Genomic DNA, 15552 nt, shown 5'->3' with positions numbered 1-15552 from the left:
AGAGGAAATAGAATAAAAGAATGTCTGTACAGCATCGGGAAGGGTTAAGTCATTTCTCTTACGAGAAATGGTAGTCCAACCCCGTCTCAAATGTGTTATAGCACACGTAATTACTTCTAAGGAATAATGGTGTGATTCCTTTCAAGTCAACACAAAATTTGTCATGCTATATTACAAGTCTCGCAGCCTGTAGCTATTATCTAGATTTGTACAAAAAACCAAAAATGTAATACCCAGTTTTTCTGAGTATGGAAAAAATTATCTTTATGTCTGACGTTATACTGGAATTGGAAGTTCTCTCAAAGTACTTGTCTGTAGAAGGTTTTCGGGCCAAAAGTTAGTCTTCCAATTCTAATGAAGTACAGGGTGGAGGTGTCAAAGTACTTCAGAAATAAAAATGTCATTGACATTAAGCCTGGTATGAAATTCAAATACAAAAAAAAAAAAAAAATGCTCACTTTTCCTAGGACATGAGACATCTTTAATTGTAATTAAATAAAATCTGAAAATCGGTCTAAATCATTTTAAAAAGTAAACATGAGTTGTAATACCATACCTGTAGAGTGATTAATTCCATTCATTGTCATTAGAAAGTATGTAAAATATTTATTAAGGGCTTTGCCTGCAGAGGCACAACATAAATAGCATAAGTCCTCCTGAAATGCAATTAGTGTACATATCAACCAGTCGATAATTTGTGGTGGGAAGTGCGGGGGCTCGAGCTGGGACCGGGTTCCCGCGTCTGAACGTGGATGAGTGCGCGGCCGAAGGCTCAGCTCCAGGGGCCGCGCCTGCAGCTGCCCTTCTGCCACCGTCTCCGCAGAAGTCTGTTAGGCAAATGCAAAAGTGCAAGCAGAACTTGCTTGAAGAACAACCACCCCCGAGGCAGGCGGTGCTGCTTAATCCACCCCTTCAAATCCTTGGGCATTTTCCACGGCCATGAGGAGTTTCTCTCGCAAATCTTCAAAGGTTTCGTATGGAGGTAAGTCAAGGCGATTAAAGCTGCAAAAGGAACAGAAAGCGCAGGTGAAGAGGCGCAACGTCACTTCCTAGATTTGGCTGATGGGGCATGATGTTTGAGCAAGAGAATAAAAAAAAGGCCTCCACTACTAATTTTTTTTTTTTTTTTTTTTTTGAGACAGAGTCTCGCTTTGTTGCCCGGGCTAGGGTGAGTGCCGTGGCGTCAGCCTAGCTCACAGCAACCTCAAACTGCTGGGCTCAAGCGATCCTTCTGCCTCAGCCTCCCGAGTAGCTAGGACTACAGGCATGCACCACCATGCCCGGCTAATTTTTTCTCTTGTCCAGATCATTTCTTTCTATTTTTTAGTAGAGACGGGGTTTCGCTCTTGCTCAGGCTGGTCTCGAACTCCTGACCTTGAGCGATCCACCCGCCTCGGCCTCCACTACTAATTTTGAATCCCCAAAAACAAATTCTAGGTGTGAAACCATCCGTACGAAATAGGCTGTATAACCTACAGAGGGAGAAAACAATTTTTTAATAGTCCAGGAAACCTCTGCCGTGGCCAGATGTGGGTCTCGGCAGAGTGCCGGTGGGAAGGCAGACGGGAGAGGCCCAAGAGCTCACGTACACACCCAGATTTCCAAACGTTTGGAACACAACGAAGTCACGCTTTTGGAGTTACACGTGTATTGAGACTGTGTCTGTCCCTAATGCTGCTTATTCTACATGAGGCCTCAAGCCAAGTGCTTTTCTCTATTAATTCATTTTGTTTTCATCACAACCCTGTAAGGCAAGTAATGTTCTCTCATTCTGCAGGAGCAGATCCGGAAGCGGAGAGGTAAAGTCAGGGCGCCTGCAGTCACACTTCTAGTAACAGGGCAGACCCATGAACAGAACCCAGGCTGTCCGGGGCTCCAGAACACCAGTGTGAAGCTACCTGCTCTCATTAAGGTCAGGCAAGTCATAATTGACATTCAAAGTGAAAAGCTGCATTTGTAAAAAAAGCCCCTACATATCTGGAGGCTTCATTTGGGGGGTTACACAATCACACTGGTGATAGTGAGGTCTTCAGACAAATGGACGGCCTCTGTGAGCAACCAAGTTGTTAGCGGACCAAGGTCGAATTCTGGCTCTGCCACTTGTCAGCTGTGTGACCTTGGGCAAGTTACTTCACCTCTCTGAGCCTGTTTCCTCATCTGTGAAATGGAGACACTGTTCACAGGGCTGCTGGGAGGATCAAACCAGCACATGCGAAGTGGGCCAATGGATGAGGATCGGTGTTACCTTTTTTTTTTTTTTTAAATAAAAAGAGACAGGGTCTTCTCACAATGTTGTCCAGACTGGATTCCAACTGCCGGGCTCAAGTGATCCTCCTGCCTCAGCCCTGTGATCAGCTGGGACTAGAGGCTGGCACCTGCCGCCTCACCAGCCATCAGTGGTGTCGCTCACTCAGCATTCACTGAATGTCTACCTGGGGCCGAGAAAGCCAGAGCCAGCGTCTGCGGGTGGACTGCCGATGTGCAGCCGTCACGAGAAAGGTCACGCACGCTCGCCACCGCTAATGATGACTCGGGAGGAGCTAACGTTCACCACGTCCCATCAGCCTTGTTTCAGCACCGTGCCTGTGTGACCTCGCCGAAGCCTAGCACTCAACCTGTAAGGTGGGTAATGCTCCATCTCTACTTAATAGAGAAGGAACTTGAGACACGGAGAGGTTAGGTAACTTGCTCCAGGTCACACAGTAGGGGGAAAGCCAGGTTCAGCCCCAGGCTGGCTCCAAGGCCCAGCTTTTCACCTGCTGTGAGTGCTGCACTATCTGCATTTAAACCACCCCCACCAGGTGCAGACGTGTGATTCCAAGTATGAGCAGAACAACTTCTTATGTTTTAAAAGCTAACCGTCGTCAGCAGCAGCAAGAAACTAATACACATCCATGGTGGGCCTTAACACCCCCCGAAATGTTCCGGAAGTCCCACTGAACTGAACTCCACTCAGATTCGTTAACAGCCACTGAACATTAGAAGACACAGAGAGTAACACTGTGCCTCTCAAACACCCAGGAATCCTAAAAGAGTAAGTCTTAAAGCTTTTAACTTGTTTTCATATTGATAACGATCCAAAAACATGGCTCCACCAGTTATAAAGACAGAACCCCACACCTGCAGACGGCACTTAACAGACCCTGTGGCAGAAGGGGCTTCAGTCTTTCCCGTGGGGGGTTCACAGCCCAGGGCCGGCACTCCCTGCAGGGATCTGGTTACTACGAGGTCCGCAGAGCATTCGTGTTTGAGAAACGCCGGCACACTGCAGAGACAGGGCCAAGTCAGGCAGCGCTCAGACCTGAGCTCCGAGTCTTAGTGTTTAACTGCTCTGGGCCTCTTTTTTACCCATAAGAAGTGGGTCATAATATCACCCACCGCCTGGGATTGTTGTGGCGATTATGTGAATTAATCACATCAAGCGCCTATGACAACACCTGGAATGTAGTAAGTGCTTAGTAAGTGTTAGTTCCATTACTTCTGAGGTCAGGAGTCAGGGTCTGCCATGATGAGCTGGTGACCTTGAGGAGGTCGTTGTCTTCAGTGGGTTTAGCTTCCACATGCGTAAGACGAATGAGATGATTTTGTAATGGGTCTGCCTCAAAGAGCAGGTGGATCTGTGATTCCTGACAAAGAGCAATTTTAAATGTCCATGTAGTGGCCTTTAACAGAACAACGAAATGAAGCCTTCTGCACGCCAGACACTCAACAGGCCCCTCTGAGAGCTTAATGGAAAGTTCCCTCGCAAAGAACCAATCTACCAGCTTTTGCTCTCTTGGTACATTGGATTTTTACTACGAAGCTTAACCGTGTAATTTACATTTTCATAAAGCATGGAAGAAACAGAACACATAGATGGCTGGATTTTATTGTGGAACTGCTGCTGCGAGGCAGCCAGTGAAGCTCCAGTTTCCTACGCCACAGCACAGTCAAGGTCAGGTTGGGAGGACGGTGACTCGAAGAGAAAGCAGAGCAGCCCCCTGGACCATCCCCCATGCTAGCCAGTGCCCCGTGTGACCGCCAGCGCTCTCCGTCAGATGGCCAGGTGGCCCGGGGAGAGTGCCATTAGGAAAACTATTTGGTTGCTTTATTTCTATGACACACAGAGAGGAAAAGAAGTTTTGGCAAGAGGTTTTGGTTTTCCTCCTTTAGGTAGATCTTGGCCCTTCCTAGGGAAGAGCTGTGAGTTTTCGACCCTGCCTGCAAGAACCTGGGGAGCTTTGGAAATCCCACTGCCAGGCCGCACGCTAGACCAACCAACTCCAGTATCTTCTTTTTTTTAACGCTCTCTAGATGGTTCTCACATGCAGCCAAGGTGCAGAACTGTGTTAAGGGGTCTCATCTGGGCAGTACCCTGGTTTAGCTGTGGCTGAAGCATGTGGGCTGCAGAGCCGAGGCAAAGTTCAGTAGTGAGCTGTCCGTCCATAGAGGCACAGAGGGACAGGGGCTGACGCTAAACTTGTGCACTAATTTGGTTCTATTTGAAGAGCCTGAAAAGAAAGTGTTTGTTCCACCAGAGGCAGTATATTTGGTGCAGTGGTTAAGGTGCAGACTCTAATTCTACCCAAGTTCAAATCCTGTGACCTGGGGTCTGTGAACTATGATCCTGGACCAGCCTCCTGACAGCCGAGGAGGACAGTAACAGTATACAATAAGGTTGCCATAAAGATCAAATACTGCCTGATCCGCAGAAGATGACCGCGCCCAATAATTTAGCTCTTGCTAATATTTGTCACTATGGGCGCTATGAGTCTGGGAGTTCTGCACCGATACCCACAGTCCTGGGGCTCTGCCCAGTGCTGGCTGCCTTTAAACTGCAGCTCTTATAACCCAGACAACCACATTTAACTCTGATACTGTTTGGAATAAAAGCTCTAAGCTACCAAAACATTCTTCCCCTAGAATAAAGGTAGAGAACCAGGGACAATGACCGCTCTGGATAGTCGCCAATCTCAGGCTGGAGTCAGCCTGCTTTGCAGGGTCTCGCCGGCGGTGACCGTACTCACTCTGTTCACAGTCATATGAATGGTATGAATGGGGGAAAAAAAGACCTTTCCGGCAAAGCAAGGGAATCAAACAGAAGCGAAAAACCTTTCACAGCCGATTTCTCTCAAATACATTTTCATGAGAATTCTCCCCCAGCCGGCATTTCTAGTTTAAGGGAGGGTGTTTCCTGCAGGGGGTGTTCTGTTGCCCATGTAAGTTCGGTACGGTGAAGGCAGGCTTTGAAGCCCTCCTTGTGCATGAGAAAAGCAGGGCTAAGCTGCTCACCATTTTCTAGAAGGCCCACTTTCACTGCTCCCTACGGAACAGGAAATAAAAGCCTATGCAGAAAACCCAACACGAGGGACACGGGAACTTGGATTAGCAAGAGCTCGCTGAACACCGCTTTAAAAAGCAGATTGCACCGAGCCTGCGTGTGTGCCGGGTTTTATGTAACTCTTCAAAGAAAACCACCGACACCCTCCCGCCTCCCCCTGCATCCTGAGAGGGCAGCCACATTCCACCTGTCATCCTGGTCATTGGTCAGACCACTTACACTCCCTGGTCACAATCACATTATTACTCGATTCCAGGGAATTAAGAGTTATTGATGAGCACACGAGGCCTTTTAAAAAGGATGTTTCTCCACGGAATTTTATCCTAAGTTCCAAACACCCAATGTAAGGTTAGAGTGAAATCCCAATCTGTTTAGAGAGGCCGGGAGCTGCCTTATCCACACGTGGTGAACAGTGAAACCTCTGTCACCTAGGATTGTCAGGGAAGGACAGGGTTCGGAGGGGCCGTCCACAGCGCCGAGTCCTTTACGTGCCAAGCACACCGGGTGCATTTGAATCTCGGTTTAAGTTTTATCAGCACTACTGTACAATTTCTATCTTCATCCGTACCCGTCTTTTCGTTCTCCAAGCTATTTATGGCAGGAAATAGCATTCTGTAGTCTCTAGCCCAGCACCACGCACAGCTAAGTATATAAAGTACTGCTTGTTGACAACTACATGTTTTTGTCACTCACCATGTGTGAGCTCTGGGCAGTTTTTCAGGACTGCCCCACTGCTCTATTGTAAACAGCTGAGGACCATTGGAACCTAGACAAGAAAAGAGAGAGAAATGTTAAGAGTGCTTGGGGCCGCAGAACCAAGCTATGGCGTGACTTAAAGGGAAGAAGGACAGACCAGCTACTGTCAGGGCAGGGTTTTCCCCCAGGGTGAGACCTGAGACATTCCCTCTTGCTACAATATAATATTTATTATTTATTTATTTTTTTGAGATGGGGTCTTGCTCTGTCTCCCAGGCTGGAGTGCAGTGGTGCAATCACAGCTCACTGTAGCCTAGAACTCCTGAGCTCAAGCAATCTTTCTGCCTTAGCCTCCCCAGTAGCTAGGATGACAGGGGCATGCTACCACGTGCCCTGCTAATTTTTCTGCTTTTTTTGTAAAGACAGGGTCTCCTTATGTTGCCCAGGCTGGTCTTGAACTCCCAGCCTCAACCTCCGAAAGTGCTGGGATTACAGGTGTGAGCCACTACACCTGGCTAGTATTTAACATTTAATGTTGGGAGAAGTAAAAGTACTGCACAACCTTGTAACATAGACTCTGCAATACCTTCAGAAAGGAATCCCACCAAGTTTGGCAGACATAACATACATAAGAGCAGATAGCTACAGCCTCTCAACTGAAGCCTGGAAATTTAAACTTAAAACTACTTTTGGGGAAAAAAATAATAAAATAAAATGTGACCTTCAGTATGCAAAGCAGAAAGAGTGATTTTTTTGAAAATCTACAGTTAGTACTAAAGAATTCTGTGACCTGGAGGTGAGGTGTCCTTTAAGTGATCAGTTTATAACCACATGGATGATTCTGCAAAACCCAGTTTTTAAAGATACACCAAAAAACTGAACTAGAAAAAAAAAGAAAAAAACAAAGAGAAGACCAATCCTCACGGTTCTCTCCACAAACTGCTCCCTCCACCCCTCCGGGCAGAAGCACCTGTTGTCTGTCCATGTGAAGTGCTTTTGTTGAACCTACACACAGCACACTGTCCTAAAAAGACTTCTTGGCCTTGTGTAGAGGGGCAGAGGGTTCTTGGGCCACAGTTGATGCTTGGCTAGAAATTCACAGGAGGAGAATTGACTCTAACCATATCCCACGCTCACCATAAAGTTCGGCGAATCCATTCATAGGTACTCGGGACGTCCCCGTGACAAACTGCAGTAACCGGATACGCTTTTCGGCGTCCATCAGTAGCACAGCCTATGAACAGAGGCAGAAGGTCATTATGTCTCCCACGTGACATGCTGCTCGGGCTGCTGTAACGCATGCGGGCAAAACCTAATCTTATTTATGCTGCACTGTAAGACCCACACAGCTGACTCTGAAAACTGAGCCTTTTTTTTTATGGCCACCACAGTGCCAGTCTCTCTAATCTTAGAGAGTGAGTGATCACAATGTCTCTTTCTTCTTCTGCCAATATGCCAAAATAAATGATATAAAAAGCAAACTCTTTGATGGCATCGAGCTCGTGTTTCTGTGTGTGAGGCTGGCCAGTTTCCCCGAAGCCAATTATAAACATACAGTGTTCAAGGAGCGTCAGCACAAGGGGAATCTGGGTTATGAGATGGGGCTTCAGACTGTAGACACATTCCCAAAGACAACATTTTATAAAAAGAAAAAAAAAAATCAAGAGGCAAGGATGGGCATCTAAAGAAATCTGTGCATCTTACATATCTGAATTATTACCAGAATTGAGTTGGCTTTACTGGTAATGTATTTGAACTGCTATAGAAAAATACCCACAATTGAAGCTAAGCGAGACTTAGATTAGGATTAGATGAAGATTTTGTTTTTTGTTTTTCTCTCTAGACATCTGCTGGCACTTGAAATATTAATAGACATTTAGAAATTTTAAAAAGTTAGTGATTTCTTTTTTCTATAAGTAAATAACCAAGCTTTTCATGGGTAACCATTTTTTTTAAGGTTAGTTTACTCTCTCTTGCTAGGACTAACCTATTCCTATTTCATGTCCCTCCTAAGCTGAACAGGATGCAAACATTGGCCCAAAGATAGTAAATTAAATTTCATTTGCATCTCTGGTTGAAACATAGAAAGATCAAAAATTTGTTGGAATTCAAAAAAATGAAGAAAACGACTTCTTAACAGGAAACGGTATCTTGGAAAAGCCAGCGCTAAAGCCTGTTTGCGCCCCGGGAAATCACCTGTTCTTATTTACACTTCGGGGCACTAGTTCCAATACTCTTGAAGCCAATTAATTCCTTTTCAGAATCATCTTACTCAATGGGTTCCTCAAATAGAGGTCGCCTCAACCAGGTTTTGTTAAGGATCACCTTGTTCAAGGCTAGCTGTCCAGTACAGTGACAGCACGAGCACAGTCAGGGCGGCCAGCCCAGTCTGCCTCTTCCCCCCAGCAGTGCAGGGGCTAACAGACTCCAGCATCTGCACCAGTCCTGAAGTCAGACCGTACGAAGGGCACCCCCAGAACCACCAGTTCCGACACAGGCGGAAGAACACCGGGCAGGGGCAGGGCCCTGGAGTTACCTTCCAGAACCACTGAATGACAGGGTGATTTGGGCAGTAGCCATTCTTGTAAATAGAATGCTGTCTCCAGTCGTTGACGTCAACATCGCCGAGGCCGCACATCAGCAACTGAGAAGGAAATTTACCAGATATAAACGAGGCAGGGTGTGAAAGCTGAAGAATTCACAGTGAGAAATTACTTTTCCTCCATGCCAGCATTTTGTCATTGTGCAAAGCAGGTTAGCTAGCAATTCACAAAAACAAACAAAGGCGGATACTTATTCTAAACTTTACCTGCGACAGCAGGTCACAGACAGCACAGGTAACGAGGGTGACTCGGTTCTAAGCCTGTGTAAGGCCGTGACATTTCACATTGGAAATAAAACCTCCACAGTCACCTTCTCTACCCCTCTAGTCTTAAGCACAGAGCTCACGGGTTTGCTTACACTCCAGGGGCATATGCACGCAACCCCGGCTGTTCCTCCTCCTGAGGGGTGATCTGTCCGAATATTTGAAAGAATCTCCCTACCCACAAAAGAATGAGTGCTTATGACAGCAAGAACTTATCTCCTCCAGATTGATCAATTCAGGTGACGACAAGTCACCTCCTCTGTGCAGAGGCCGATGACCTGCACATGTGCACTAAGGCAGTAATGGGTTCTTTGACTTATAATTTAGTCTAAGGTTTGCTTTTCTTACTATGTAACTCTCCGACAGGGAAGGTTTCCTGTGGACAGTTGAATATAATATTACTGCAGAGGTACTGGAATAAAACGGAAAGAGAACTAAACCAGAAGCCTGAAAACCAGGTTCCTAGGCCTGACTGTGCCAAAATCTGGCTGGGTAAACCCAGGGTCATTAACTTCTCTCTGCCTCAGTTTCCCACCTGTACAATGAAAGGCTTGCAGTACATGATTTCTACAACTGCCCAAACCTTAGCTCTACCTGATGCAGCAATTTTCCTTACCTGGTGCCCAGGGCCAAGAACCCAACTCAGCTCAGTGGGCTTATTTGGCATCTTCCAGAACTGCCCTCTCACGGGCAAGGAAACTATGGTGACCACTTTTGCTATTCCTTACTCCCAAATCGCCACACAAGTCCCATAAGAGACATGAGATATAATTCACCTAAACTTACGCTCTGGGACGTTACGAAGCAAAGAGAATATTAAAACATCATCTGTAAGTAATGAGAGGTACCTTAAAAAAAATCTACTTTACATAAAGTAATGTTTATAATACAAACCTCCAGCTCATTTTCATCAAAAATTTTGATCAAGTCAATAGGAAGCAGTTCTGTGAATCCCTGAAAGAGAAAAAAAAAAGATCACCCTAAACACCGTTCTCCTTGAAAAAGACAAATTTTACAGGAAGAACAAACTTTTTTGGTTAGCCAGAAAAAAAACGTATTCTTTACTGATGATTCATACATCAGTGACAGTATCAAGTAACTATAGTTCTAAGAAAAATAGCATAGTCACAATATAAAAGTTTTGAAAAACTATGGAATCTAGAAGGTTCAGGTACTTGACTGATTTCTGAAACCCTATGAAAATACGGGATACTGTATGCAGGTGGATTCCGAAAGCCATTTATAACACACTGCCATGAGTCAGTGTGTCCTAAAATGCGCAGGCCACAGATGTGCAAGAGACATGTTTAAAAATAATGTGCCAAAGGCTGGGAGACAAAGCCCAGAGGGTGGCGGTGTGATCGGTGTGGAAGAGACTGAGCACACAGAACCGCGCTCTCGGTCCCAGCTCAGCACTGACTAGTGTGGCGACCCAGCGACCCAGGATGACACCCTCGACGCTGCCGGCCTCGAGTGCGGCTGACGCTGGGTTCTGAAAGTCTGGATCACCTGAGATGCGGCCCAAGAATCTGCTTCCTGCGTCTTCGCTCCTAAATAATGTAAGTCCTGCCTCTGTCCAGTCCCATCCTCACATTTTATGTCCCTAAGGCTGAGTCCGAGTTCTGCCCGGGCTTTCCACATCACGTGTAGGTGACTGTGCGAGGGGCGGGCTTAAGAGAGCATCACGGAATGAGAACTTGGCGTCACTTCAGCAGAAACACACAATGTGGGCGTGGGGCACTTTCCGAGGTGATCTTTTAAGTAGCTAAGACTATCGGATTTAAAAAGGAATTTTCCTTTTGGTTAAAGTGAAACGCTTTTTAAAATGATGATTCCTTCACCCTTTGCTGGGGGCCTCTGCAAAGGGCCTGGGAGCATCACCCACGTTAAAAACTCGGATCTGGGAAGTGCCCGCTTCATACACAAGGCTGGCACAAGGTGGCTGGGTATAAAAAAAGATCCTGGGTTAAGAAAACGTGTTTTCCATGTACCTGCGTAGGACAGAATCTCTGAGGGACTATTAAGACAGCCGTGAAGAAAGGGCTGGGGATTAACAAAAAAGCCTGACCACTGAGGAGGCGGCCTCACTCCAGCGAGGGGCGGCCTGGCGGGAACCTGCCCGTAATCTGTTCGGCTCTGGGCCCTCAGACCTCTTGGATGCTGTCGCTGCAGGTACCACTTGAAACTTCAAGACAATGTTCTAGATCAAGTTTGTAAAAAGTCTTCTTTAAAAACATTTAGGACAAATAAAAAACTAAAAGAAGCCAAGTAAGATAATACTTAAAGAAAAAAAAAAAAAAGGTGGTGGCACACCAGCCGACACTCCTGTCCTGGAGGCCGGACGGTGGCGCCAGCCGTGAGTCCCGGCCATCCCGGGTGTGTCCCCACTCCCACCCCATCTCTCAGCACGTGGCAGAGAACCCCGTCAGCACGGCTCACCTCCAGGAAGGCGTTCATCTGCTTCTGGACCCTGTTCACGAATCTCCACTGGATGACCAGGCTGGGGAGAAAACGGAACGACAGGTGACCACCTCCGCCACCACCAGTGCCCTGCCCTGCTTTCACCGCGACGTCACTGCTTCTCTCCAGGCAGGGAACGGAGAGAAACCGCTACGACAGCACAGCACGAAGTATGGTCTATGGCCGTGCACCACTGTTTATTCACACATTCCTTCCAGAAAACTGATCATCCGTGAAAAGCCTACATTTCACTGAGGATTTCAAAAGAACAAGTGATTTCTCTTCCGACCAAGCCTCATTTGATCAAAGTTACTTCAGAAATGTGACTACGTAAAGAGAAAAAGTTATGGGTACGAACAGTTATGTGCGCGTAATACGCACACACACCCGCACGTGTACAAATGTGTACATATATTTGTAAAGAGAGTACTCAGTACAATGTATTTTGTTATATGATATTTCCTTCTAGTATCCAATGAACTGATGTTCAACAATGACACAGAAGCTTTATCAGCAAAATGACTGACATACTTTAATAACAAAAGGTGGAGGATGGATAGTAAGACCTCTTTAAGTAACTGAAAGTCACTGAAACTATTTTCCCTGCGACAGTGCTTAGTATAGAGCAGCATTTATTACGGCAAATCCACTCAGGATTTCATCTAAGGTGTTTTGCTGCCACGAAGGACTCTCACCTCCGAGGTGGCACCATGGTGACAGCCCCCGAGGACCAGCCTGCACAACCCCCGCTCAGCCACATCAGGCTTCGCTGCGCTGGGCTGCAACCGTCAGCCCAACAGCACTCCTCTGGCACCAGGGTAGCACAGGTGCCACGGAGCAGGCAGAGATTTCAATCACACTTTTTTCAGTAAATCTAGCTGGCCCCCACCAAATTTGAACCCTAAAAGAATTAACTGCAAAGAATGATGCATGAGACATTTCATACACGTCAGACTCCTCAGACTTCAGCCTCTAGTCACCCCAGGCTGGGGTGTTTTTTAAAACCCATTCACAGTCTGTACTTTCCAAAGGAAGACAATGCTGTCTGCCAGGTCTTGAGGCCAGGAGTTCGAGACCAGCCTGAGCAACATAGCAAGCTAAGACTGTCCAAGTTCAGAACGAGTGTGCCAATTAATGTAGACAGGTAAGATCTGAAGTATCTTACTTCCAAGTTTATTTATTCAGTGTAACAAGCTTTTGATTTGAGAGTGTAAAAAGGTCTGCTATGTAATAGTTCCACTCTTTGTCAAGGTTTTAAGTAGTGATTCTAACAAACTCCATTTCTTCCTAAGTAGGAAGGACAGTAGGTTTTTCTTCACAGTTCACACTGAAAGATGCTAAGACCCTCAGTCAACTGTCTGAATTCAAGACCTATGAGCAATTCTAAGTAAGAAAGGAGGGCGCCCAGCTTGCTGAAACAAAGCACTGAAAGCAAACAGGGAGCTCAGCCTCTGCGGCAACCCGTAAGATGAGCAGAAACCAGGACCCAGGAACCACACACAACGTGCTTACCTCGTCCCTGCACCAGGGCTAGGCCAGCAGGGGCAACCTGGCAAACTTTGAAAGATCCCAGAATTATGTGTTTGAAGCATATCTATATATCTATATCTATATACATACACACACACATATATATGTATGCATGTGGAAAATATAACGCCCCTGATATAATGTCCTAGGATTACTTAACAGCTAGACTTCCAAAAGGACTCGTTTTATTCCACCAACTGAGGCTGAGATTGAAGAAAATTACAAATATCAGAAGCAATTCATTATGTTTGCACCTGCTGAATTCTTCCTATCCATTTTAACTATTTTTGTACATTTCCATTATAGAAAACAAGTTAGGAGAGAATAAAACATTTTATCTTTGTTGGTTCCTAATTTTACCTCACTGGTCCTTGACACTGTATTCTACCGTTGCAATTCTCGATTTTATCTTTCTTACTTACTTACTTATTTATTTATTTGAGACTGAGTCTCTCTCTGTTGCCCTGGGTAGAGTGCAGTGTTGTCATCCTAGCTCACTGCAACCTCAAACTGGTGAACTCAAGCGATCCTCCTGCCTCAGCCTCCTGAGTAGCTGGGACCATGGGTGCCACCACCATGCCCGGCTAATTTTTCTTTTTTCTTTTTTTCGTAGAGACAGAGTCTTGCTATGTTGCTCAGGCTGGTCTTGAACTCCTGGCCTCAAGCAATCCTCCCACCTTGACCTCCCACAGTGCTATCGTTACAAGCGTGAGCGACCACGCCCAGTGTGCAATTCTAAATTTTGGATGTGTGATCCACATACTCCAAGAGTATTTGCCACATTACTCAACGGTACACACCCTCTCTTCTTCCTCTGCTCCTTCATAGGGCAGCTCACTGGAGCATGATACCATACTTGGCACGCTTTCCATTCCATATCCAGCTTCCCACAAACCCAAGCCAAGGAGGAACTCATATTGTTGAAAACTGACCAATAAACTCATGCTCACAGCATACGCGAGCTGTTCTTGCAATGCACGTCAACCAAATATACAGTTCAATTTATTAAAAGGTTGTAAATATGTGTATACGTACTCGATGTATTCCCTTTTGTTTTCATTTGTTACCATTATTTCTGACCCATTGGGCTTCAAATCCACTTGATATGTCTGTAATTACAAAGATAAAACAACAATCACCATCATGAAGTTATTTTGTGTACTATTATTGAGTAATAATGTCTTATTGTAAAAGGAAGATAAACAGAATTTATTCAGAAATACTTCCCAGCAAATGGGCTCTGTACATCAGAGAATTTTTAATGAGGCTTATAAATTGTCAAGATGTTACACATTTAAAGATGTTATCATTAAAGGCAAATTATTTTATGGTTATTTATGAGTTTTAATTATTCTTCATACATTAGCAATAATGGAAAAGAATAACACTTTTTCATCTGCTATTCATTTATCGAGAAATTAACTATGTTTAACAGAGAAAAGAACAGGGTACATCCATCAAAACTACAGAGATCCAAATTCTAATGCATTTTGTTTCTGTAAATTAAATTTTACGGTCATAAAAAAAGGATGCATGGAATTTCTTTCAGAGTGGTAAACAAAAGGGCTTAAAAAAACAAAAAAACAAAGAAAGAGAGAAGCTTCAGAAGCCAGGCTGAAGAGATGGATTCATCTGCCTTTCCAAGACCCACAGACATTTATTTGAGTGAGGACTCCTTCTCCTGGCCCATCTGCCCAGAGCTCCCTCCCTCAGAGCCACCCATGATCATGAACAAGCGCATCAGCTGACACCAAGCAAGCCACCCCATGCTGTGAACCGGTCCCAGCTTCACATCGTGCCATATGAAGCCATGACCGGCACAATGGAAGGGAGAGGGGCTGACCATTTTCGAATGTTTATTCTTGCTGTAAAATTTTGGGGAAAAAAGGTCGAAAAATATACCACCTACAACTCCCCTACTGGAATAAAGCCACGTCACCATTTTGATGGGGTTCCTTGTGGTTTCTTTCCCTCTGCCTGCCTGGCTGTACTACGGAGCAAACCACGCCAGGGGCAGAGGGCTTTCCAGAATAAGTGTCAGGGTTCTAACCATGATGAGGACACAGATTCCGACCTATAATGAAACCTGTGCCCTGGCAGAGGGCACTTTCGGTGGGTCCTCACCCTCCGCTGCCCACACCCAGGGGAACCCTGAGCCCTTCGGACCCCACACCCACACCCCGTTTATCTCCACACGTTTTCTCTATGTACATGACTATTGCTCTTGTTCACACCAAGGGCTTTTTACATTAAAGCTCACCGGTCACTGATGGAGTCCCTTTACCTTTTCTTCGTTATTGGGAAAGGGATCTCGTTTCTCTACCACATGACCGAACCCCATTTCCCGCAAAGTCAATTTAACTCTTTACTGTGCCCAATGTGGATTTCAATCCTGTTGCTGCATTTCTGGTTTCCTGAAATCCCTCCTTATACCCTGTTTCCCTTCCCTGTTGCCGTCCTCCCGGCTCACCCCGTCTTCTCCCGGTGGCATCTGCTCCTGCCCAGCGCAGGACACGTCAGGGACAGAGGATGCCAAACAGCTTCCGCTGGGGTGGGGATGTTTCCTACAGTAAAACATTTCCAGCTCTTTGCTGGTGTTTCAGAGGTTTTATACCTTTTGTTCTATTTTTTTTAATAAGCCCCATATTATACTGGTTTTTGGTTTTTCTTTTCCCCCTTT

The 15552-nt window shown here is 45.7% G+C and overlaps 1 protein-coding gene across 2 annotated transcripts in view; it reads right to left on the bottom strand.

Annotated features, from left to right (window-relative positions):
* Nucleotides 1-458: 458 nt before the first annotated feature.
* Nucleotides 459-15552, bottom strand: part of NEDD4L (neural precursor cell expressed, developmentally down-regulated 4-like, E3 ubiquitin protein ligase) — a 323400-nt gene continuing 308306 nt past the window's right edge. For both annotated transcript variants that reach the window (XM_012651787.1, XM_012651788.1), the window contains 7 exons: nucleotides 13908-13981; nucleotides 11322-11382; nucleotides 9777-9836; nucleotides 8553-8660; nucleotides 7154-7250; nucleotides 6014-6086; nucleotides 459-1002 (listed from right to left, as the gene is read on the bottom strand). In XM_012651787.1, the coding sequence (XP_012507241.1) occupies nucleotides 900-1002; nucleotides 6014-6086; nucleotides 7154-7250; nucleotides 8553-8660; nucleotides 9777-9836; nucleotides 11322-11382; nucleotides 13908-13981 (576 nt within the window). In that variant the 3' untranslated portion in view covers nucleotides 459-899. The remainder of the gene's footprint in view (nucleotides 1003-6013; nucleotides 6087-7153; nucleotides 7251-8552; nucleotides 8661-9776; nucleotides 9837-11321; nucleotides 11383-13907; nucleotides 13982-15552) is intronic.

This window comes from Propithecus coquereli, unplaced genomic scaffold (assembly GCF_000956105.1).
Source record: "Propithecus coquereli isolate 6110/MARCELLA unplaced genomic scaffold, Pcoq_1.0 Scaffold37, whole genome shotgun sequence".
Classification (NCBI taxonomy): Eukaryota; Metazoa; Chordata; class Mammalia; order Primates; family Indriidae; genus Propithecus; species Propithecus coquereli.
This window is presented reverse-complemented; position numbering and strand designations above follow the sequence as displayed.